General features: G+C 40.3%; 1 protein-coding gene across 1 annotated transcript; it reads right to left on the bottom strand.

The window, feature by feature from the left end:
* Positions 1-53: 53 nt before the first annotated feature.
* LOC140239577 (uncharacterized) lies at positions 54-8,619 on the bottom strand. The gene is made up of 6 exons (XM_072319408.1): positions 8,326-8,619; positions 7,551-7,732; positions 5,790-6,015; positions 4,009-4,213; positions 2,419-2,568; positions 54-313 (listed from the first exon to the last, which is right to left on the bottom strand). Exons 1-6 carry the CDS (start codon positions 8,617-8,619, stop codon positions 54-56), a joined length of 1,317 nt encoding a protein of 438 aa, XP_072175509.1.
* Positions 8,620-27,047: the final 18,428 nt, after the last annotated feature.

Raw genomic sequence — 27,047 nt, 5'->3', positions numbered from 1 at the left:
AGGACAAAACACAATGTCAAAAATGATATACTTCCGGCATTAACAACAAAGAATTAATTGACAGATGAAAGACTGAAGACAAAAACAACCAGTCTTACGTCTCTGACATTCTGTCCATTGTTGTCGACGAGAAGACTGCCAATTCTCTGTGACGCCTCGGTGGACTCGCGATACGTGTAAACGGTGCCTGCGGCCCCGGGCTCCTCGGAACTTGAGGGCCCCCCATAGGTGGCCATCTGTCCAATGAAGAAATTTTCCCAGTAGTAGACTGCAATACGTCCTCCCCCTCCTCCACTTCCCTCTGTGCCATAGCCTGAATAAAGAAAATTTGACATTTGGTAGGTGAATAGATTATCCTTTATCCTGTGATTAACCACTGAAATAAAATGCCACCTACATGCTCCATGATAAACGTTGGTCAGTCTGTTGAAAATAAGTATTATCACTGTTGCACTCAGGAATAGCATAGGTAGAAAATATTCACCTCAACTAAGATTGAAAGTCTAAATGGAGTTAAGTCTAAAATTGTAAATTCACAAAATGGGAGTGATAAAGCATCCAGAAACACTTTGGAAGTAAATTGCAGTCATGAACCATAAGTCCAATGGTAATAATATCTGAAACGTTTATCTACAATTTTAACCCATCTCTTCTAAAACCGCGCATGTGCATACTGTATTATATAATATATGAGGAACAAACATGCATCAGAGGTGTCAGGTTAGGATCCTTTGCACTGTGGCTTTCATATAGGCCGCCAGGGCCCTGTTGCATAAATAACCTGAGAAAAACTCGGGTTAGAGGTGGGTGCCTACCTGAGTTTCATGGTTAGTCAATTTCTCTGGTTAAAAAAACTAAGGTTACGGTATTTCGGCTTTCTTTTATTCAAATAAACTTGGACGAGGATAAAATGCGAAAGTGCTAGTGATTTTCTCAGTTTTACGCTCCGCGCGCAGCTAGCGATCACCGCTACGCGTTGTCTAAATGTACAATGTACTGTATACAGTATCGCGCTGCATGCTGTCGCAGCCACACAAACATGTAACAGTTAGTACATACGGGTAGCGGTATGTCTGCTAGCGAGCCTGCTACAAGCTTCCCGACAGCCAATCTGTTTTCGGAAATAAGTTATGAGTTATAGGGATTTATCTGTGATTCTGGTGCAATACGACATTATGGAAGCTGAGCTATCGACACGGATACGAAAGTGCAAACACCCTACACATCTACAGGCACAGTAAGTACCTGTATGTAGATCTAACTCAACTGTTACGGCTACATCTAACCCCAGGGCGCTCCTTCACACAGATAACGTTAGCTTCGTTCGGGCTGGTCGCAGTTTGTACCCAACGGTTTACGTTACAGCTACTTGCAGTAGGCCTAGGTCTACCTCTAATAATGTTAATACTATTGAATCTACCTCTTTGGTGCTACCTTCATTCACGTATCTAGGGCTCTAAAGTCAGGCCTTCTAGAATTTAGAACTAGATTGTTCTAGAGTCTAACGTTATATTTAGTTCTAGTATACTAGGTCTACGTCTAAAACTATGAGTGTCTATTCGATTCTAGCTAGAACTTTGAAGTAGGCCTAGAAGCTCTAGTCTTGACTAGGAAGTAAGAACCTAGCTGGATCTAACGTTAGATCGATAGTAGGCCTACATTGATAAAGGTGATACTATAGATAGAACTAATTTATAATTAGAGAACTAGATCTAACTGTTAGGCCTAGGACCTAGATCTAGTAGAGTCTACTAGCTGTTGTACTGCGTTTCCGACTCCTGCACCAAAATCTTCCCAGCTAGATCTAAATTGTTTCCAGAATGGCAGCCTTGGTAGCTCCGAGTCTGCTATAAGATAGAGTGCTATTAGTTGGGCTAACCAGAGAAATTTAGATTTAACCTTTGGTCAGACAGCTAAGGTTAAATAACCTGAGTTTCTTGAACATTAACCTGAGAAAAAACTATGGTTAAGCTTTATGCAATAGAAAAACTCTGGTTAAAAATTCTTAACCAGAGTTTCTGGATTTAACCATGAAAAAAAAAACTCTGGTTAAGGCTTTATGCAACAGGGCCCAGGTCTATGAAACAGAAAATAGTCAGCTCACATGGATTCATTACATTGTATAAGCTGCAGACTTTGTCTCAGATGTTTATCTTCTTTTCCATGACATGTTTTTTATTTATTGTTATTTTCTAAATGAGGTAAATTTAAATGATCCCTCAAATCTCTTAACCATTTCCGATGCACTTGTCCAAATATCTACGTCTGTCTCTTTGTACTTCCGCCTGTCTGTCTTTATGTGTAGTATAAGGTCAATCCATCAGTAGAAATATATTCAACATTCCTATCTCTCTGCTTCTCTTTAAGAAAGGACTCTGACATTACGTCTCAATCTCCATCAAAACTGTCCCAAAGTACCTCTTCCTCCGTTTGCATGGATACTACCAGAGCCTGCAAGCACCATCGTCTCCAGGAGGATGCTCCCTCCGCTTGCTCCCCCAGCACGGCTGGGCCATGTTGGGTGCCCAGTATGATGTAGACCTGGAGCGCCATCACACTCAATGGATCCTACACATGTGGACCCAACAGCAAGTCACAAATTTTTCTTAAAAAAAAAAAAATAAATAAATAAATAAAAATTGTAAAATTACACAAAACACACTAAATTGTGTAAAAAGTACAAATTTACAGCCAAGAATAGAATATTTACATGATACATTAACATAATGTGTGTGCTTGTGTGTGTGTGTGTGTGTGTGTGTGTGTGTGTGTGTATGTGTGTGTGTACTTGCTACAAACATTGCTACCAAAATAGGTTATGTCTTCTTCCATCTTCTGTTCAGAATATTTGATACACACACTCTCTTTGTGCGATGGCTCTCTGTCATGTAAAACTACTCTAAGACAGCTCAGGAAGTCATAAAAAATAATCATCCACTTTATCTGGCTAATATAACAAAAAACCACAGACATAGTGTATACTGTAAAACACGATATGTGACCGTGCACCTCTAAACGAACATACAGTCGCACACACTGATTTTGCGTGAGGACTGAAAATAAGTGAAATGGGTCAACCTAGCCGAACCTGACTTTTTCATATTTTCTGAAAGAGTGGGTCTTCTTTTACATTATGCTAAAATTTGGTATCATAAAACGGGCAGGAAAGTGTGTTTTTTATCAGTTTATCTCGAACATTTTTGGAAGAATAGTGTGATTAAGTGTGTCTTTAGAATCCCTTTTTCGTTTCTGAAAAACCTTGTCCACACTCTTCACTTTCAACTCTAATAACTTTTGAAAGGATAGTGCTACTGCTTTGAAAGTTAGTATTAATTATGGACAGAATGTGTTTATGAGGCATGCTTAATTTCAGTTCAATCTGATAATCTCTTCATTGTTGTTACTCTGGTGGTTTACTTCCTGTTTTTTGTCCCATTCATCGCACAGCCAGCACGGTTTGGTAAAGATTAAGCGCTTGAATAGACACTGTACTTCAGAGCCTCTTTTCTCAGTTCACACTTTTCCTGAGTTTGTGCTTTCTTTCCAATATTTAGATGGGTTAGGAGAGTCCATTTGATTTGAGTTATACATCATTTTAAAGCTTAAAGTCTGCTCTTTCAGAATATGGTCTTAACTAAAAATTCATGTCTGGCGACTTTTTGTTTGTTTTGAGGTGCAGGGTCACAAATATTCGCGGCATGAAAATTTCCATATTGGAGCTGCTGGCCTTTCTCGCAGCATCAAATTTTTCACAAATTGCCACGACTGCCATCCAATGCACATTGTGTAGGAAAGAACTTTTGTGTGCATTTTAATTTCGCAAATGTTGGCGCTTGCAAAATTCGTGAAATTAAAATGCACACAAACATTTGTTGTTTTACAGAAGACCTTTCAGATCCAGCAAAGATTGAGCACTTTATGTTCAGACAAGATTGTCAATTGTCAACGTGAGCAAACTATAGGAAACGAATCAGTCTTGGACAGTGTACTTGAGGCGACCACACCCACCATCAATTGTGATTCTGTTTGAGGCCACGATGTGCAGAATACCCCCTCCTCTTACATCCTCGCTGCCACCAATGCTGCCGAAGTGGGATGGGCGGAGCATATCACCATAGGCCGCGCCCCCTAGATAGCCATCAGTGCTTCCTCCGGAACCACCATGGCCTGCGCCAGAACTTCTGATGCCACGCCCACTACCAGCAATCACTGACTGAAAATGGGAACAAACAAATGACGAGCAAAATTCCTATGTAATAGCATGTAGTAGGCATTGCCATGGTTGGCTACAGGTATGTTTCCACCAGCGTTTGGGGAGTTTGATATGCCTGTGACCGCTGTCCAATTTAAATTTTTGAATTTTAAATTCACATTCCTGTACGTGTATGTATCAAATTGCAGACAGTTTGAAAATTTATATGATTACTCTGAATACATCATCATTCTATCATTTTCTATCACTTACAATATTTTGCTAACAAATACATGTACACATACAGTGTACACATCCACAGGCACAAACATACTCCTCAAAGGAAAGACATTAAAATGTTCCACTAAAGGAGAAGAGTACAGATAAATGTGAAACGAGTCAGAATCAAATTCACAGGCATACTTTATCCTCACGATTCTGCAATGTGATGTATTTTGAGAGATGCTGGGATCATATCATATCAAAGGTTCTCAGTTGAGGACGAGGGCTTGTTTCCATAGAGATAGGCATGAGGAGCTACCTAGATGTGGTAATGAAAGATGAATGTACATGTGTAGAAGGATAGCCCCAAAATAGAAGTGGAAGCAACAATGACATTTTAAGAATATGATTATCATCAATAGTAGATGCCAACAATGTCTGTCACTGTGACATCCAGTTTAGGTATATTTTGGAATTAAAAAAAAAAAAAAAATCCTCTAGCGATCACTTGAATGAGCTTCATGTGATTACAGATATTTTCAGCTATCAATGTCTGACCATCTCTACTGTCTCCACTAGTGCAACGTCAACTTCTAGCCCATTACTGTCCCCCACTCTTCACTTTTTGCCCTCCTTACAACCCCCATATGTCGCTTCCCTCTTCAATTCTCCTCTTTCCAGGCTCTTCTGCCGAACAACAATCCGGTTAAGGACTACATACACATGGTGTCACCGCAAATCTTTCTCCCTAAATGTCAGAATGTCGACATGTTTGACACTCCATGGTGCACCATATTTGCAAAATGATGTGACTTTCTATGATGTCATTTTCCAAACAGCATAGGCTATTTGTGAAATGATGTCACAAAGCCATTCTGACATCGCACACTGCTTTGAACCATCACTTTGTAAAGTGCAACAATTTCTAACAAAAGAATTGTGACATCACAAAGCAATTCTGACATTGCACACTGCTTTGCACCGCCACTGTGTGAAATGTAACAATTCTTCTAACAAAGCAATTGTGACATCACAAAGCAATTCTGACATCATGCACTGCTTCGTACAGTCAGTGTATAAGGCTCCCTACACAACATCACATCCACCACACAACGTCTGGCATCATATTTTCCCCTTCTTTTGCTATAATTTTTTTATCAAAAACATACAGTGCAAAACAAATATACACTGCCTATTTTGAGTTTCTAGTCAAAACCATAGGCCTCGGTGCCTCTAAAAGTACTATTCACTCTAATAGGGGCTGCACCCCATAATAGATAGTACTATTTTGGAGTCACCTCTGCCTAGAGTTTGAACCAGAAACTCTCGAGGCAAAGAAAATTTGCATACTGTCCTTTGAGTACACTGAACCCACCATGTGACTCAGATCGATCACACCCAGTTCTTCCACAGTGACCTCAGCTGCCGTGATGGTCAGGTGGTCTGCTTGCAAGATGCCACCGCTTTGGACGACGAAGCGATTACCGTCGAGAGAAATGCCTTCCTCTCCCCCCTCCACCACCATCCTGCCTCCCCCACGAATGATGATGGTGTCAAATGCTAGATTACGAACAACATCTGTCGAGCCATTGGTGTAAGGCCTTCAACAAACCAAGGAAACATACAGAAAAAAAAAAGAATGTCAAAATTGCTTGTGGTATAAATCCTCAACTGACAATGAATGAGTTGCTTTAAAGGTAGGGGAAACCTTTTACAGACCTTCCAAAATGCAGCAAAACATTAAATATGAACCTCAGGGGACTTGTTTAGGCCACTGCTGAGAAATTTGGAAGTCACATTTATCTACAATTTGAATAATGCACAAAACTTAACTACTCAGTAGTTCTGTGTGTCAGCCACACTTAAGCCTTTTTGTTGCAGTCTTCTGTATCTTTTATCTATAAACACAAATCTAAAAGTATAAGAGCTGATGTCATAACATATAGAGTGTGTGGCAAGAATGTATATAGAAATGTTTGTAAGTTTGGATGAACTTTCTTCACAAAATATACATGATGGACACACATGCAGTGCATGGGTCTGCAAAGGTAGCCTAGTAATGTACTGGAATTTATGGTGAGCCCCGAAAAAATTCAATTCAAAATCTAACGGTCAATAAAAATGTACTAAATGTAAATTACCTTCCACTTTCAATACTTTATGGGAGTTTCTAAAATGATACTCTCTTCAACATACCACTGTATTTATACAACTCTTCATTTAAGGCATGCAAATGGGATTCCCTACCTTTAAATGGATGCCTTGTTTCAGCGTATCCTGGCAATTACCCCCAGCACCCAGGGCAATTACCCCCCCCCCCCCCACATTCATTAAACTGTGCTGTCTCAAATTCAAAATGATGTCACTGACATTTATCAAAAAAAAAAAAAAAAACTATAGAAAACTACATGTCAATTGAAAAAGAAAGAAATGGCCATTCACATAAGATGTAAATCAATGTCATGTCATGAATTATGTGACGTTATATGATTTCAGTATTTTCGTATGATTATTACATATTTATGAATAATCCCATCCCTTATTTTAAAAAAAAAGAAAAAAAAACCACTAATGAAAAATACCCATATAGCCTTTATACAGAAAAACAGCTATCAATTTTGAAATCTTCATTATGTAAACTTTCCAATGGGTATAATGCTTACAAATATGAAGAAATATCGAATAATAACTCAAAGATCTGCGCTTTGGAGACTAGTGTGGTCTATAAATTCAGTAATAGACTCTATGGGTGGGACTACAGTAAAGTAGGCCTGCATGTATGCGTGTCTTTACAAATTCACAGATCACTTCCAAAATTCAATCATCTGTTCCTTGGATTATTATAACCTTTCCTGCAAGTTTCAACCAAATCTTTTCACAACTTTTTGAGTTATTTTGCATACAGACAAACAAATAAACAAATGCCGGCAAAAACATAACCTCCTCAGCCAAGGTAATGAATTCAACTAAATGAATATATCAAAATCAAATCCTTCCTAGCTCTCCAACTCAAGCACAAAGTCTTGTAGCTAATGCCTTTGCATAAGTAGTATAACAAGAGCCGATAGAAATTCAAATTTTGCTTTGACAATGTAATACACATAAAAACTACCGATGAAATGGCAAGATGACCCACCGGATGTTGACCACACCCCCTTGACCCACAGTGATATTCCTCACTCCATGCAGCTGACCGTCCAGTTCAAAGGTCACATCATGTATCTCGATGTCAGCGGGCAGGTGCAGGTCGCCATGGTGGTAGACGACGACGTCCCAAGACGCGCGGGGATGAGAAGGTGGGAGGTCAATGTGAAGATCCTTGAGAAGAGAGATTAACATTCCATCTTTTTCTTGCATTCATGCAATGTTTGCTTTGCATCTAAGTATTGTAGTACAATGTACAAGTAACATTCTATATTCATCGATTTCATCCAACAGGTTGCAAGGTCCTGAAGACTGAATATGGAGTGACATATGTATTCTATTACCAATGGATTTACATGCAAAATCTTGTCTGTTCAAGATCTATGGTCCTGGCTGTAATCATATTTATAAGTCCGACTAAAAGGCACCATTAAACAGATCCAAAAAATAAAAAATAAACAGAGACCAGAAAGAAACTGGTATGTTTACACACATATCTCCCTCTCTCTTTCTATGCCCACTTGCTCTGTCTGTCTGTCTGTTTGTCTGTATTTCCAGACCCTCACTCTCTCTCTCACACATCATATGAAAAAAAAAATGACCCCCACCATTCTTTTCTTCTTCCTTTTCATGCAGGCACTTAAACACAGAATTACATCACAATGGTATAAAGACTGTGCACTCAGTGTCGGGCATTATATGTGTCCTCCATTTCATAAGGTTATCTGCAGCACAAAAGTAGCCTATCTTCTGAATACTATACACACCTGATGCGGGCCAACATGAAACACAGCGCTATAGTCTCCAGAGCTTCTGCCTACTGAGACAGTAGTATTCTGGTCCGGGGAGTCCCCTCCAGCAATGGCTAAGTGGGCACCACCTCGGAGATCGAGCTCGTCGAAGACAAACGGCTGCTCTCCGTAAGACGGCAGGAGCCAAGTCCGGCAGCTCTCCTCGCTTGTCGTGATGTCATAATCCGTGGTTTCCTGGAGTGGGCCTGGAGAGGCGTGCCCATTGTCCACAGTCAGGGCCCAACTGTCGGCATTTTTGTCGTGGTGCATGACGGTGCCAGCACCACCAGTCTCGTACCCACTGGCACCACCCGTAGCAAGTTTGGTACCGTGGAAGGTGCTGTTACCGACATGGAAGGCAATACGGCCACCACCTCCTCCTCCACCGTGGGTTCCTCCACTGCCACCACTGGCCGACACCGAGCCCTGTCCGCTGAATACCCCAGCTGTTGAAAAATTGAATCAAATTACAGTGCTAATATTTGAGCCACATCTTTTTCAGTGGATACAGCTTTTGTTCTGTCAGAAAATAGAGAGTGTGAGAGAATTGCATTTCTTCACAATCCGAGCATCGCTGGGATAAGACGACGGAAGGTCTTCTCCTCAACTCAGCCTTGCATAAGTGTTTGCCAATCCAAGGACACCTGTTCATGAAGTATGCTGATGTATAAAAGTACATGTACATGTATTGCAGTGGCCCTTTGACTTTAGAACCACCCTTCTCATCCTTTTTTAACCCAAGGTCCACTTTGGCTCCTGCAAATGTGTTTTTTTTTTTTTCCAAGGCTCAGTTAGATTGAATACTTGTGTATTCTATGAATGTTCTTTATTCTACTTTTGGTCTACATCACAACCACCTGTGAGAACTTCGCAGCTCACCAGCTGAGAGGCAGTGCTTTAGAAGAATACCAATATAAGGGATGCCTCATACAGAAAGAAGCACATATTTTCTTCATAAATGTTCCTGACAATAAATCTACAGTTCTGATTTCCAAGTAAGACAGATATATTGGTTAGAAGCACAATTTGCTTTAAAAGAGGAAAAACTCTTTCCGCAGCGCAAGCTCTGCATAGTGCATGTGCCATCTACATGTACCTGCCCAACATTTGATAAACTTTGAATTTGGTTTTATACAAAGGGAAACCATTCATTCCTTAATATTTCCATCAATCTTTGCGGTGGCAATTAGGGTCCATTCATAACTTTGTTTTACAGCAGAAAAATGTTTTATAAAAATGTTTGCTGATACCATCAACAAGAACCGAGCCTCCGCTTCCTCCACCATTTCGGCCACCGGTAGACGATGCACCATTTGCCAGAAGCTTGCCATTAAGGTCAACCTTCCTCGCACTCAAGGAGATGACACCCCCTCCGTAGCCAATGGCTCCCCCGTCGGTCTGCCCTCCACAGCTACCAAAGTCACGGGGGTAAAACACAGACCCCCTCGGAGGAGCCGGAATGGACTGGTCGTAGCTGCGTCCTCCGGTCCCACCAAGACTGCCACCGGATGATCCTGGAAGCAAAGTGAAATTATATGTTCTATTAATTTAACCAGTGTGTGGCCTTTAATCTCCAACTGCGAAGAGGCGAATACAACTATCAAGAGAAGTCTAAATCGGGGAGGTGGTTCCATCTGTGACACGGCAACTGTATCACACCTACGAAGTGCGATGTCACAAGTTTGGATACCACAAACTCGGGTCACTCATGTCTGTTGTGCGTTGAAAAATTGTTCTTGCTTCCAAGCAGTTCAAGTAAGAGAACTATCTGGAAAATTGAGAGATATTCAGTAAGCAGAATGTTCTGTTTTCTTTACTGAGAAAATGCTAAGTTCCAGTTCAGTTCAACGATGAGAAATATGATGCTTTCAAAAGATATACAATGTATGTGGTTCATTTTCTTTTCAAGAGAACAGACTTTCATTTCTCCTAAAAGTTTCCCATCTAAGCTGTCAGCTGTCTTCGATAATACCTTAAGTATAGGGGTTACCAAAAAAAAAAAAAAAAAAGAAGAAGAAAGAGGTATGGACATTAAAAGGCAGGACAATTTACCTGTGTTTCCATGGTAACCGCTTTCGAAGTCTGTAGGCCTGACAGGACTCTGACCACTCACGTCGATGACCCCAGCAGAATCGACCTCCACAATTCGGCCTGCCGTCACATCGATCCAATTTCCCTGCCAGAAAGAGGAAACACTGAAGTTCCTACTCCAAATCTTTGAACAATTGTTCTTTGTGTTTAACACAATGCTATCATAATAGTTACAGACTAGAGTGAGAATCGTTAAACCACACATCTGTGGTATCTAGTGAAATCTCCACCAGAAAAAAAAAAACACAAAACAAAACAAAAACAACATGTCTTACATACTGTTACATAACACCAGCAGCCCAATAGTCCCAAGTGGAAATATTTTATCATGTTTAGCAGCCACAGAAGTAGAACATTTATTTGTCGGCACATCACACGAATATATATTTTTTTTTCTCGCATTGTAGACGACTGGTAGATTGAAGTGGATGCGTTCACCTGCCAAGATGTTCGTACTATCAAATCAATGGAGAGTTCAGACACAATGAACCTTGCATAGCCAAGTACTTGAACTGCTAACGCTGTTTGTAGTGTAGCACTTTTTTTCGCTTCTGAATAACTTCCACATTCATATTTTGCTACTGTTCAAAATAAGCACCACGGTGAAGACTAGTCTCCCATCCCACAACCAATCGGCATGTCTCACCTGAAGTTGTCCACCTGGTAAAAGATGGAGAGAATCAGTGAGCTCCAGCATCAAGGATGGACGGTCGATGTCGTCGAATTCAAGAGAAGGGCTGTAGTGAGAACTGAGCAGTCCGTCGGCAAGGATCCGCAGCGAGTTCATGCCCAGACTCTGGGCTGGGAGTTCTGCTGATCTCCCCTAACAGACCATGATGCAAAATAAAGAATTTGACTATCATTAAAGGGAGTGCATTAGAATTAGTCTTGTTTGCAGTCTTACACTTTTTCTTATATCAGCCAGTCACTGGATGTCTGAAGCAAGACTACTGATCTAACACTTACACTGTTTAATGGTTTGTTGTTTGTTTATTTATTCACTGTAAAATCATAAAGTAATAATGATACAAATAAATTGGAATAGAAAACTGAAGATAAAAGGATGGATTGCCCTGCTCAGTTCAGCCTTTATGGTCGTGCTGGTCTTCCAAGGGGTCCAAGGGGTAATGGTCTTGGTTCACAAAAGAGACAGGTTACTCCACTTTCTTTTGGCTTCTTGTTTTTCACTTATATCATATCGCAGAGTCCTCGTACAAATGAAGAGTTTCTGCAAAATGGGCTGAGTGCCACTTTCAAATATATTTTCTTTCATTAGAAAGAGCAAAATAAAAAATCTTTTCAGTGATCCGTCACTTGTAACATAAAATGGAATATTCTTGAAGTTATGGCAACAAAAAAAAAAAAAAAATCCTGTATATTCTAATCATTTTCTTTGTGTTTTTAGCAGCTTTATTCCTAAGGGCACTTGCTCACTTTATGATAAAACTCTTCAAATGCTATATGACCCTGAACTAGAAATCATGTCAAATTGACATTTACAGCACTTACAAGAGAATTGTTTGTCTTTTGACAAAATGTCTTTTGAGTGTACAATTTAATGGAAAAATAAATAAGTTTTCTTATATGACATATATGCAAAAGATGCAAGCATGTATGATACAAAACAAACAAATGAACGAACAAACAAAAAACAAATCATACTCATGATGACAGTGGACTATGGGCTTACCTGATCTTGGACAAGGACTTGGATTCCAGATCCAATGGTCAAATCCTGTAGGTCATCAAGAGTTCCCTCCACATAGATCTTATTATGGACCAGGTCACTCAGATATGTTACTGAAAAAATAGAGATGCCGAAGCCACATTTGTAAACACACAATGGGAAGCAGCTTACACATCTTAGTAAGCGATTCTTCAAAACCAAACTACAACAACAACAACAACAACAACAACAACAACAAAATATCACAAACTCTCCTTTGAGCTTCTCCAACATTTTTTGGATGGCTGAACAGGTAATTGTTATCTAGCTCTAATGTCTGATTCATTGCAGCTGAAGATGATTTAAACTTAATCTATACATTTTTAGAGTTACATTGTATGCTCAAATTACCACCAAACTAAGCAACACGCTGAATACATTTCAATCTGGGGATATTTCATGTGTCTGAACTCTAATGATTCTGGTTTTACAAGTATGTGAAAGCATCAAAATCTTAAAAGTCTCTGAGCTTGCATGTGATTGTCAAGCTTGATGAAAATTTGAATTAAATGAAACACCCTTGAAATAATAATAGCATATACAGTTTGCAGAAGTGGAAAAACTACTAAACGAATCATGATAAGGCACCTGCAGGATCACAACAATAGCACCATACGCACCATTTGGAAGGCCCAGGAACGAGTTTCTGTAGCTCCTGAACGCCACGGGAAACACAGAAGTTGAGCCAGAGATGTGCAAAGAAGCATCCGGAGTGATGTGCAAGAGACCAGAACCGTCACCGACAACCTCGCCACACCAGATCTCCCCTGCTGCATCAGAGGTACTCCCGAAGACCACATGCGCGCGACCTCTGACATCTAGGCGCTCCAAACGCAAGGGTGGGTCGTCAGGATTGGCAAAGACGTACGTGCGACTGCTGTCCAGATCACGATTGTCCGGCAGAAACTCCTGGATCGGCTGGAAGTCTTTGTTGTGGACGAGGAGGGTCCTCTGGGTAACGTTTGAGATGACGGTGCTGGTGAAGATGGTGCCCGCCGCACCCTGCTCCAGCTGGCTCTGGCCGCCATAGGCTTGCAGGACGCCACGGAAGGTGTTTCTGACGGTTGCATGCACTGCGATGCGTCCACCCGATCCACCACCTCCAATTTCCTACAAAAGTGTATGCAAGCCGGAAGGAGGAGCTTCAAATCTGCTGGGGTTCAAGCTCAGTATACACCTCCTTATCATAAACTGTGAATGTGTAAACGGGACTATCCCATCCCAATAATGCCACATGCATCCCATCGTATCGCGAGAATCGCAGTGTGAGGTGGCCTTTAGACTGCTGTCACCTGACGTTATCGCGTTGCCGAAAGTTGTCTATCATTCATTGTGTATAATGCTGTTTCTATTTTTTCTTGGGGGGGGGGGGATATTCATAAAAAATCGCTATTTCATAAAAGAAATAGTTGTTCCGTTGTGTGACAATGTAAATGCAGTGGACGCTCGGTTTCTTCAGATGGTGCGCACTGCGTCCTCGCCTAATGGCTCGTACGCAGAGGCGGCACCTATCTAAAGAAACCTCGCGTGCACTGCACTTACACTATCGCACTCCGTGCCGTGCGCTATTTCTATACTATAAGCCCCATAGATGCTTTGATATATCAAATCTAATCTTACTCATCCTGAACCAAATACTCTGGGGTTTATGAAATCTACACAGAATGCACACTATAATTCGGAAGAATGTACTCACTGACACATTTTTAAACTGTAGAGATGCTATTTGCCTCAAACCAAATAAACAGCTCAAGAATATAAGCAGACATGTAAGTTTAGGCAATGAGCTCATAAAGGAACATGTTGCCCAATTCCTATCATATATAATAACACTGCAAAGACTTCAACTTTGTTCAGTTTTATTTCAATCTTTAACAGATAAAAATAGTGCTCTTGAAAAAAATGAAACCCAATTTTGATTTAGGATCCTAGTGTAACAGATGTTTGTAAGTTATCCCACATACTTCTGTATGCAGTATTGACATCAAAGAGCTTATAATTATGAAGGGCTCTATTAAGGAGAAGCTAACTGCACTCTACACATATCTGCAATGCACATTCATATCTAACACTTTCTCAACACCCTTGGATAAAATAAGGAAATATAAACCTTGGTAGTTCTGCATGGTTATGTTACATGGTCATTTCATCAAACATATCTAAATGCAAATATGGATTATGCATAACTGCAGTCGTGTTAGCAGCTGCATTTCTGGCTTCGTGATTATAGTACACATTTTGTACGTGCTGCTGTAATCATATTTCAAATACATAATGTAGTTGGTTAACTCTTCACGCACCACAGTGTTAACCCCTCCCCCCCCCCCCCCCATTTGCCACATTATTCTGAGGCTGCAACAAAGGCATGCTTTAGGAAAACATTCTTTTTTTTTCCATTCTATGTAACTTTTTATAAATTTTTGCTATGCCTGACATGTAATGTAAAAAGTTATAGAGAAATTGCCAAGCTTTGATTTGATGTGAATTTTATGACAAAGATATGATTTTGTTTTTTCAAATGACCAGTAGCTGCACTGTACATTATTTTCTTGGCATAACTTTTGCACTCAAAACAGTGACAAAAAAATTTATTCGCAAATCCAATAGGTAGCACCGCTTGATATCTAATCACCACATAATGTAAGCTAGTACACACCTGTTCATGCAACAGGAATGAAACTGTGAGTGGTGCTTTCATTGCATTGTGGCATTTGGTGATTTATCGATCGGTTTAAGCGGGTACTTGCGCGATTGAGCAAAATATGCAAACTTGGCACGCCGTCCACAGAGTCGGGCAGGTGAATGTGGCACATGGAGGGTTAATCTGTCAAAACAACAGCTTTCATGCCTACATACCTTTATGCCACCATCAGTTTCTCCTCTGCAGTACCTTCCAACCTCACACCCATCCTCATAAGGATGCCTATAACAGTACCAACTTCTGTACCTCCTGTTGTCTGGGTTGGAGCAGGAGTCGACGCAGTTGTAGTCTATCCAGAACTTGGAGTTGGTGCACTCGAGGCAGCGGAGCTCGGCGTCGCACTTGTTGCAGTCTGGAACGCAGGTGGCGTCCCCACCGTCCGACACGATGCGTCCTCGACCTACATGGAGAGATAGGATATGAAAGTGACATGGCTCAATTTCACAGCACAGAGAACACAAGATTAATTTGACTTGGTGATACTGTCTGCTCTGTGAGAAAGTGTGTGTGTGTTTGTACGTGTTCTAACATCAGAGGAAAGTTGTTGATTCTTACCGACATACAGTGGGTATTCTAACAAAGTGAAGAATAACAATGCCCTCATTCTTTCTACTTTATCATTGAAAATCACTGATAACGATTTGTTATGTCTATCACTCAGAAAATGTTTGCATCGCTCCAAACTTTTGTTTTGCTCTTGCTGTTTAGAGTGTTTGTGTTTCTTTGTCTGGTTTTGTTTCTTCTTGTTTGTTTGTTTGCTCTGACAAAAGAACCCAAAGAAATCCCAAACGATAGCTTCCTGCATGCATTTGCTTATTAAGGCTCACAATGTTTCAGGAAATGAGGTTTAAAATTAATGCATTGAGAACTTTGTGAATCATTTAGGAAAATTCTCCAAATGTAAACAGTGCAACAGGAAACCTAACTTCAGTATAAAAAAAAAAAAAACAATTATTCAATAAACTACTTGGACATCGACACCCTGAAAACCAATGGGTCATAAATCAATAATCTATGCCTAAATTCATGTTTTTACCAAATAAATAGTATCAGTGGAGAACACAGATAAACATCTTCATATACATGTACATATGTGAGAAATGCATCCCTTCCGACGTCTGCAGTACGCATCATGGCTTGAAACCTAAAGCTATCCTCACTGGCCTACAAACATGATAGATCAGACATGAAGCAAACCTACAAAATTGCACAGGGTATATAGATGATCTCTAGTCAACTGACTTCTTTGACTTTTCAACTGGCAGCCGAACAAGAGGACATCGATTTAAGATTTTGAAGAAGCATAAAGGTTAAAGCGATCCTCTTTTTCTCATAGAGTGATAACTGAAAGGTAATGGTCTAACAGCTTATGTAGTAGAGAGCATGTCAATCAAGACATTCATCACAAATCTAAAGGGTAGAACTTTAGGACAGTTAAAGGGAACGTAAACCCAAAGAGCAATGTGGGTTGAGTGAAAGCAGTGACATTAGTAAAACACATCAGTGAAAGTTTGAGGAAAATTGGGCAATCGATGCAAAAGTTATGAATTATTAAAGTTTTGGTATTGGAACTGCTGGGTAAGGAGACTACTAGAGGTTATGACGTATGAGTAGACTACAATATGAAGAAAATATAAAGGGAATTTAATAAAAATTCATATTTCATGAAAATTACACATTCCATCAACTTGATACTGAGATATGTTAGGGGTAGCAATTATTCCCCCTGCTTTCTGAAAGCTGTTTGTCAAGTACTCTTTCATTTTGCTAGAAAAGTAAATTTTTGTGGAATTCCTTTTATATTTTCTTTATATCGTTGTCCACTCATACGTCATAACCTCTAGTAGTCTCCTCATCCAGCGGTTCCAACACCAAAACTTTAAAAATTCATAACTTTTGCATCGATCGTCCGATTTTCCTCAAACTTTCACTGATGTGTTCTACTAAAGTTAATGCTTTTACTCAATCCACATTGCTCTTTGGGTTTACATTCCCTTTAAGACCAGATGACTTAAACTAGGATGACGTTTTCAATATTGTCCATGTACTCCACCTGCACAGAGCCTATCACACAGAAATTAATCATCTTTATTGGTGCAAAGGGGCCAATAAGCTTGGTATAACTTTAAGCCCACTTCCAAGGTATGATATTACACACTATGTATACATATAATATAATACATATACCCTAACACATACATATTAACCCCTCGAGGACGAGTCCTGAATAAACTCTGGCAGGTGTCCATGGTTTATGTACATATGTGACCCACTACAACAAAAGGATCCGAAAGTCGGGGAAGGACAATTTTCTGAAAATGACATGACATTATTCCCTTACTCTTCTACTTTAATTTCATATATAGCACAAACTAATCAAAGTATTTGGTTGCAGATATATTGATGATTTTATGAGCACATGTCAAGTAGTTGAGGAAATCAGAGTTTCGAGAAAAACGCCTTCAAAGTTTTCCTCCCGACACTATCATGATCAAGGGAAGGCACAGTTTTCACCGCTTGACAATAGAAGGCATGCTCGTAGCGACCTCAGTTACGTTCATTCAAGCTTAGCGCCAGCAGTCTATGCACCACCAATCAGGATGCCACACACTGACCAATAAGATCACTCCCTCGTAGCTAGGGGCGGAGTCTAGCTGCGGTGCTAAATCCAAATCTTCGGACACGTTTCTGTTCGTATCCGGGCAATTACCCCCCCCCCCCCGGCTAAATACTGGTTAGTTGTAAGGTTAGAGTTAAGATTAGGGTTAGGGTTGGGTTTAGTGTTAGGAGTTTGGGTTATGGTTAGGATTAGTTTCAGGATTAGGATTAGGATTAGGGACAGGGGAAGGGTCCGGGGTAATTGCCCAGGGGGTAATTGCCCTAGACCCGTTTCTGTTACGTTGAAAGTCGGAAAATCATGGCCCAGAAAAACGCTTATTTCTTGCCTTTCCTTTGATCATTTAGCTTCGAAATTTTGGCAGATGATAGACAAAACAGAACAAAAGACTACAAAAGTATACCCAAAACTGAAATCAGATTGTTTTGACCAATTTTGATGATGCGACTTCACACTCGATTTTCTCGGCTCTGCCGTCAGCGACTTTAGGATCCTTATGTTGTAGCGGGTCACATATTTTTGTAGTGCATACCTGTAACGGTTGCCCCTGAGAGCCAAACACTTCCTCCGCTTCCTCCGCCCGTCCTGAGCTGGTTGGCGTCCCTTCCGCTGGCCTGAATCTCTCCATCCATTAGAAAATTATGCCTTGCATGGAAACTAACAACTCCACCGCCGCTGGACGTCTGTAAATCGGTTATCAATATAATTCATGATGTACATACGGCTCCAAGATACAATTGTATTTGCTCCTCCGACAATTGCTCACATTAAATATCTGTACGCTATTAAAGAAGAATCCAGCCCAAAATGTTATCAATTTCATAAGAAAGAGAAAAAAAATCCCCTGCAGAACAGTGCAAAAATTATCAAAATCGGATAAAAAATAACTCAAGGAAGTTACGACATTAAGAAATTTCACAATTTTCTGGAAGACACTTCTTGACCAGTAGTTACGAATATTCAAAGTAGCAAGTTGACAATATCATGCTCTCGCAATTTCTTATTCATTTCATATACAGAAATCACAAAAATCTCATATTTCAGTTGTTTGAATATAAAACTTGCCTTAAAAACCACCCTAAATACCAAAGAACAAGTGTTAAACTCTGATATACCTTCACTTGGTATAGGAACATACTCTTACTTGTATTAGCTAAAAATAAGAATTTTTCCAATTTTCATATACAACATGCATGAAAAATTATGAGGATATGACATCATAAACTTGCTCATTTGAGTATTCATAAGGTCTGGTAGAACAAAGCTTTCAGAAAAAGTGTGAAATTTCAATGCATGTATGTCACATCTTCCTTACTTACTACCCAGTTTTTGTCATTTTTTTTTATCATGATGGAGGGAATAGTTCTCTTTTTATTTTGAAGTTTATGCATTTTTGGGGTGGATTTCCTCTAATAGAGCCAAACACAAATTCTACCCACAAACATAACCCTAACCCTAACCTTAATCCTCACATCATATCAAACCTAAAACCCATCACAACCCTAACCTTAACCCTTAATCCTTGGAGAAAACATGACTGGAGCAATTGTCGCAGGAGCAAATATTGTGTCACCTGTCAGTATAGAGGATATTTGACAGAGTAAAAACCTCTTGGACTTTCAGTGAAATCTTCTGAGGTAAAATTTGAAAAAAAAGTAAGGTACATGTATTCCTTCATACAAGTAGTAAGGTGATTTATCACTTGGTCCACTCCCACTTTGTCTTATAGCAATTTAGTCTCAACCCACATGGTCTTATCCCGTTTCATCTACAAACATTTCGTTTAGTCCAATTGCCACTTGGCCTCATTACCAGCTGGTCTACTACCAGATGGGCTATGTCCATTTGGTCTAATTATTAGACAAAATGGGAAAAAATCCAAGGAGACAAAATTGCAATTTCACCATCTGGTCATTTGACGAAAAGACAATTAGCCAAACTGGGCATTAGACCAAGTAAAGATTAGACCAAATGGGCATTATATGGAATTGATAGCAGACCAAACAAGTGGCAATAAACCCATATTAATACCATACCATATCAATGACTTACTTGAACTGTTCCACTGAGGAGACTTCCCCCACTACCATGTTCCATGGGGCGTGTCACATCCCCATAGGCGGGGCTACTGGACCCGGTACCAGCGCCCTTGCCACCTCGGCCCCCATGAGAGGCACCGGATCCTCCAAGAAGTCCAAAGGTGCCTAGCCCCGGGCCCATACCTGCCGGCCAGCCCCGGCCACTGACGTCCACTGTAGCATCCTGATCAATTTCAATGTCTCCAGCTGTTTGAATCAAAGCAAGCAATTCATTTTCATGGTTTTCCTCATACAATTTGTACTCATTACTTGCTTCTTACACAGAGTCTAGTCTTGTTTAGAGTCATACCAAGAACTAAACCTTCTCCTGGATCAGTCTCAGGTTGTCAATGTACACTCATCTGCTGAAATCATGGCAAGAATTTTCGATAAACCACATTGTTAAACAGTGCCATACCATAGCTTCCTTTGAGAGCAATATCAAAGGAAATGTATCAGAATACAATATTTTTTATATATATATACACTTTGATATATTTGACAACTTGCATGAGTTGGTTGACTCTTACTTTCATATTGTTGCCCCTTGGTACACCAGGTTAGGGCTCCCTGCCTGCTCAGCCCCCTACCCCAATTTTGCCGTTGCTATTTCACTCTTTTCCTTTCTTTATCCCTCTGTTGTTCCTCATCATGTTTGATGTTGCCTCCCTATTCATCCTTTATCCTTCAAAGGTTGCCCCCCCCCCCCCCCCCATGGTCCTCTGGATCATCACTGACCTTCCTCTGCCTTTTGTCTGTCCACCCTCCTTTAATCGCCCTCCCTTTACCTGTTGGCCCTGACCTCCAACCCACCCCTTTTGTTTTCTTTGTTATGGGTCCCTAGCCCTCCCCTGACTGTTCTTGTTGTATGTAGTCCTTATATGTGATTGCTGTCCCTGCCTGTTTGTCATTTTGCCTCTGACGAAGATTGTGCAAGGATTGAAAGCTCAGGCCCCTTTTGACTCCAGAATTAAATATCCCAAAATTCACAACCAGCCAATTCGTAAATAAGTCATTTATCATTATCAATACTCAGGCACCAAATCATTGTATTTTTGGTGGTTGGTCTCCAGGCATGCATTGTCCCAAAAGAATACACAAATACTGAAGGTAACATCTTATCTGAAGTGGAGAAGTCTGAAATGATACTTGTAAGCTTAGAAACTATAACTGCAAATGCTTTTGTTGTATTTGCCTTATGTATATTCATCTTTTATTTTTTAAAAAAATCTACTGTTGTTTCTTCTGAAAAGTTTATTCTGCAAAATGTGCGATATTGGAACAGGCAACATAATGTTGTAACAGGCACATAATCAATGATAATGTTCTTATTGATTAAACATTCATCTTACACATTGTAACATGAAGAAGTGCCTCGTCATACAATATACATGTACTCTGCAAACTAGAGCTATATTCATGTTGACAACAAGTTTATTGGGTCTATACTTAGGTAAGGAAATGTGTTTAGTATTAACACAACTCTTTGTGGGGTGTTTTAATTATCAAGTTGACATTAACCAGAGTTGATTCTGCTTTGCAGAAGAGACAAACACACCGTCAAGTAAAACCGACAGTAATGTTGATCCTTTCACACCAGACTTTATCGACAAACCTGTGACTGACAGCTTGTTGGCCCGCATGACTCCGCCCCCTCGCACCAACAGCTTCCCACTGAGCTTCATTCCGAGCTCCTGATTGGCCGAGACGCTTCCCGTGAACTGTAGCGCTCCGCCCCCGAGCACTAGCAAGGAGTCGAGGTACATCTCGCTAGCCGCCTCGGCATTGACACGTGCCATGGGGTCAAAGGTCATCAGGGCGTTCTTGCCAATTTCCAGGGTAGCCACACCCTCAACACTACCCCCGAGAAGTGTCAGATCCACCTCTTGGAAGAGGGAAATTGGTGGCAATTGGACTGTGCCATTCTGTTGGAAGACAGATGAATGCATGCAGGTGATAGACATATTCCCCTTTATTTGTGAGATCAAACACCAAGTAGAAAATTTGATTTAATTGCTTGTTTCATTTTCCATCTGAAAATATGGCTAGAGAGCCCACATTCATTTGCACTAGCTGGTCTTCCATGGGGTCCAATTCAGTGTGAGGCAGACCACTTTATGATAAACACTCTTCACAACAAATGAATGTAACAGGATCTCTTGCGTTAATGAGTTGAGACTCTCTCACATATGGGACCTCCATTTTATGTCCCGAGGAACAGAGTGCTTTTGGTTCTTACCAGAGGGTATGGTATGATTACAAACAACATTGCTATTAAAGCTAGACTCAGGAATTGAAGCTGGGCATTTGGATTACACAGCACACATGCTCGTATTGAATGAGCCAAATCACCACCATGATTTTCTAGGGCCCACAGTTGCAACTTTGGGTAAGTACTTTAAGTAGTGATGAATTATCAAGTAAATATGTGGAGGGTGGAATAAATGTAGAACGATAAAAGAAACTCACAGGATAATAAGAGCAGACCTCACAATTAACAACGTGAACATACCTGATACACAACAAGACTAAAAGGAATCCTTGAGGTAGAATTCTCCCCAATCCACACGCTGTCGTTTTCCCCAACATGCAGCGTGCCGCGGAAGTCCCCCGCGACATCTGACACACGTAGACTCCTCTGCCAGGCATCTGGCTCGGGCTCCCCACCAATGTCTACTGCCTCTACCTCAACATGGGCATACTGACCAATGTCCAGCAGGTCGATGTCGTGGTCCGGGTTGGAGCCCGGTGGGAGGGGAATGACTGTCCTCCTCGTCTGGCCAGGGAAATTCAGGGATAATTTGATATCGGATTTATTATCCCATCAGGACCCAATATTTTCATAGCCTACTGACGTCATATGATTTGCTAAGATGCCAGTGCTTAGGTTAGCATTGATTTTGTTGACATTAAACTTCAACAATATTTCCATTTGATTTGCTCTTCTATTGTTACATGTATTTGCATGGGAAAAAGAAAATAGAACAACTTTGCCCTCCAAGATGTTTGAAAAGATATCACAGGATGACATATACACATACTGGATTTTTTTTTAAAACAATATATGTGACCCTGCATCACAAAACCAACAAAAAGTCACTAGAAATGGATTTTTAGTTAAGGGCAGATTCTGAAAGAGAAGACTTAAAGCTTTAAAATGATGTATAACTCAATTCAAATGGCCTCTCCTAACCTAACTAAATATTGGAAAGAAAACACACACTCTGGAAAAGTGTGAACTGAGAAAAGATGAATGTGACAAAATAAAGGATGTAGACCACCAGAGCAGGAACAATGAAGGGATTATCAGATTAAGCTGAAACTGAGCATGCTTTATCAACACATTCTGTCCATGATCAGTGCAAACTTTCAAAGTAATAACATCCTTTCTAAAGTTTTTAGAGTTCATTAGTAAAAGTGAGGAGTGTGTACAAGGTTTTTAAGAAATTAAAAGGGGACTCTTAGACACACCTACTGGTAATCACACTATTCTACAAAAAAAAAAATGTTAAAGAAAAAACTGCTAAAACACAAATTCCCATTTGTTTTATGATCCCAAACTTCAGCATAATGTAGAAGAAGACTTGCTCTTTCAGAATGTATAAAAAAACTCAAGATTGGCTGGGTTGACTCATTTCACCTATTTTCAATCCTCACACAAAATCAGTGCATGTGACTTTTTGTTAGTTTTGTGATGCAGGGTAACATATTGTCTTGCTCTTGGAATATAACCAGCAAACATCGATTCTTATGAATGGTCTGAGGTTTTACCTTACTCAGATGGTCTGATTTTCTTCTGAGGCTGATGTTTGAACCGCAGATACAATGTAGTGACCATAGCAATTAGAATATCTAGAACTTCTAAGTAAAGCCAATAACTCTGGTGGAAGTGGTAAAGTGATGAGGGTAACATTGGAATTAAAGATACAATACAATTATTAACAATGATTAAAATTCATATAATGATGATCAACAGAAATGTGTACAACACATGATGAAATTATTAAAATGCATAGATCTTGGTATAAACTGCGGGAATTAAACTCTGTATATACAGTTGTAAGGACCGCTGGACGTGTTTCATGGCTTCATTGCTACTACATCGTCTTGCCTTTGGGTATAGCAGGGTTAGTAAAATTTAATGTGGAAGAATAATGTAACATAAACATCAGGAATGTGTCGTCGGCAGTCTGTTATTGGCGTCATACCTGAGAGCTTGCTGTTGGAAAGTTGTTGTATGACTTCAGGACTCTCCTCTCTGCGTCGCCCTCTTGCTTCAGATAAACCGTTCCCGACGCGCCATGCTCGCACGTCGACCCACTACTACTAGTACAGGCACCTCCCTCCACCTGGTGAGCAATTCCCTCACTTAGATACTGGTAGTAGAGTGCCATACGACCTCCGCCGCCACCGCCTTGACCAGCGCCCCCATTGGCCTGGGTGGTATAAAACAAAATCCATACTGTGTGTTTATCAAACAGTTCAGCACACTACTACATACAATGTATGTCTCGGACAGATCAGTAATACATTTGTATAGCTTTTCTGCAAACTTCTGCATGCAAGATTACAGGCTGAGTGATACTCATATAGTACATTGTAGTTACTTAACAGCTCAGTTATTTTATACCTGAATTGTAGACTTCCATTCATGAGCCAGAGAACGACGAGGGAGGGGAGAGAGGGAATCAGTAGTGTCCCCTCCCCAACTAACACACTTTTTGCTACAGACATCCTTTCCATTTTGTAGTAGGTTCATGTCGTACAAAGCCAGACAAATCATTAATGACATGAAAGCTTACAAGGACAGTTTGCATTTGTGGTAACATGACATTTGTTTCTGCGACAGTTGATCCAGTCTTATTTTCTCCACGGACTCAGGGTTGTGATAGGGTTTTGCAGGTCCAGTTTGATGTGAAGATTACACGTAGGGTTAGGGATTATGTACATGTAGGGTTAGGGTTATGTTTGTGTGTAGAATTTATGTTTGGCTTAATAGTGCGCAAATATTTCATGGGAGCAATTGTCACAGGAACGAATGTCATGGAATTATATTTAGCATATACAGGAAGTCGATTCTGCAGCATTATCATGCTTTCATACTATTTCATTGCATAATATACTCACTGAGATAACTCCAGTGCCATGGATGGTCTCTGCTTGAATCAGAATGCTTCCACCGCTAGCTCCCCCTCCTCTGTTAGAAGGCGAGTCCATACCATCGGCAGAGATGCGACCTTCAACTCTCAGTTCGTCGCTGACACTAACCGACAGGATTCCCCCTCCGGAGACCCCAGAACCGTCCCTTCCCCCACTACCAAACATCCCTGGCAGGGTGAAGGAGCCGTACGCTGGAGGGACGATGTCCGAGGAATGCTGACCACCCCCCTCACCACCATGGGATGCTCCAGTCGAATCATAGGCACTCCCCAGTCCCTCTACCAGTCAAGACAATATGAAGAAATTTTACAGTAATCTCAGTTACGTTTAACCCTTGTGTGGCCATCTTTTGAAAATGACATTAAAGGGACTGTACAGTACTGGTTGAGGTGGGGATTCGTGTTTTGAACATTCCTAAGTGAGATAATGAGAAACCTCTTATGAAATATGAAAGAGCATGTAATTCTAAGGAGGATTCAATGTTTATTTGATGAAAATTGGTTTTGAAATGGCTGAGATATCCAAAAAAGTGCTAATAATAAAAGGCGACATGCCACAACTTTATTAGGATCTCTTTGTTTCACCTTGTTTTTGGATATCTCAGTCATTTCAAAACCGATTTTCATCGAATAAACTTCTGATACCCCTTAGAACTGCATGTTCTTTGACATCTCATAGAGTGGTTTCTGAATATCTCGCAAAACGTTAAAAGCTAAATCCTCACCTCGACCAGAACTGTACACACCCTTTAACATTGCATGGGGAAAGGCTGGAAATGGTAGGATGCACAGGAGTGTGGCAAGACTCCCATAGGGGATACACTGTAGTGACATAACGATCTGGACCATGTAAGCATATCATCATTTCACTATGAGCCCAATTTAAAAGCGTGATATAGGTTGTCATATTCGTATTTCATTTACCCTTTATGGTCTGATGTACATGTACTATGCTGTAACTTGCCAAGCTATTGGCATTGACATTCATTAATTCAACCATAATTTGACTTTCCAGACACAGACCATTGCTTTTTGACAGTGAAACAGTCATGCATAATATTCAGAGGAATAAAATGAGGATATTAACCCATAGAAGATGAGTCCTGAGTATACTCGGGCAAGTGTCTATGGGAAATGCATGTTGTAGCAAAATCAGCCAGTCTTTAATGGGTTAAGAGGGTTGCATTGATTCTATACAGAGAGCAAGTGGAATTGTTTTTAGACATTGATCTATGGAAATCAGCTAGGAAAATAAACCAGTGGATGAACAAAGTACGAACACAGGGGTATAGGAGATAAGATTGTAATGATAATTACTATCATTAACCTGTTGAGGACGGGCTGATTTTGCTACAACACACATTTCCACATAGACACTTGCCCGAGTATACTTAGGATTCATCCTCAACGGGTTAATGACAAACAAAGCACACATCAATAGCCTTACCTCCAGCATCGTAGCCGCCACCGTTGACAGAGATGCTGCCGTATGAATCCACGATGGCTCTCTCGACCTCGAGATGGAGGTTTCTCGACCTCAACTCGCCACCACCGTACACCTATCAGATTCATATCGTACCAAGGGTCAAAGGCATTCTTAAGACATATAAGTCAAAGAGGCATCATAATAAGGAAAAATTCAAATTTCATCAATACCTTTCATAGCCAGGAGGTATAGTGGCATGTATGATCAATAGACTAGTCTAGCAACATATTTATCATGCAAATTTTTTTGCAAAACTTAGAATACATGTAACAAGTACTTTCCCTAACAACCAGAAAGATCTTCTAAGGCTTTCCTGACAAAGCAACAATGGATGCAGGCAATGTACACTCAAAGTATTCAAATGGATTTGGTACACATGTGGGCGACTGGAATACGACTTGTTATACGGTCCTAAGAGAAAAATATGCACTAATGTGAGAAACCAGTAAACTGACCTATTCACTTGTTCCTGCTAAATGATTATGATAAATAACACATGTATGAAATCCAGTCTGTCTACATGTACATTCATTATCAAGCAATGCAGGGATAAGCTTCCAGTTAATACAGAATATCTCTGTTCAGATAGGTGGGCACACGAAGATAAGAACAAGTTGGTACAGAAATAAAAATAAAAAAATCACAAAGCAAAGTCATCTCAATGCATTTTACATTATGCCAGCTCATTAGGGTATCATTAGAGATGATGAATTTCTATGCCGTATCATTAGGCCTAAAGTGTATTTCAAGCAATGTTTTCATTTTTGTGCTTAGAGAATAGTGGAAAGTACATTCAGTACCCCCTCCCCACCCCACAACATCACCAATAATTGGCTACGT

This window comes from Diadema setosum, chromosome 16 (assembly GCF_964275005.1).
Source record: "Diadema setosum chromosome 16, eeDiaSeto1, whole genome shotgun sequence".
In the NCBI taxonomy this organism is placed as follows: Eukaryota; Metazoa; Echinodermata; class Echinoidea; order Diadematoida; family Diadematidae; genus Diadema; species Diadema setosum.
The sequence above is the reverse complement of the archived record's forward strand: the minus strand, read 5'-3'. Positions and strand labels throughout refer to the sequence as shown.

Bases quoted from the DNA above. Each gene is read 5' to 3' on its own strand.
- LOC140239577 (XM_072319408.1), bottom strand. From the start codon at position 8,619: ATGCACCACGACAAAAATGCCGACAGTTGGGCCCTGACTGTGGACAAT. The intron at 6,016-7,550 runs GTGGGTCATCTT...GGTTTGTTGAAG, and splicing joins GGGGGTGTGGTCAACATCCG to GCCTTACACCAATGGCTCGA. The intron at 2,569-4,008 runs GTGGGTGTGGTC...CCACATGTGTAG, and splicing joins AAACAGAATCACAATTGATG to GATCCATTGAGTGTGATGGC.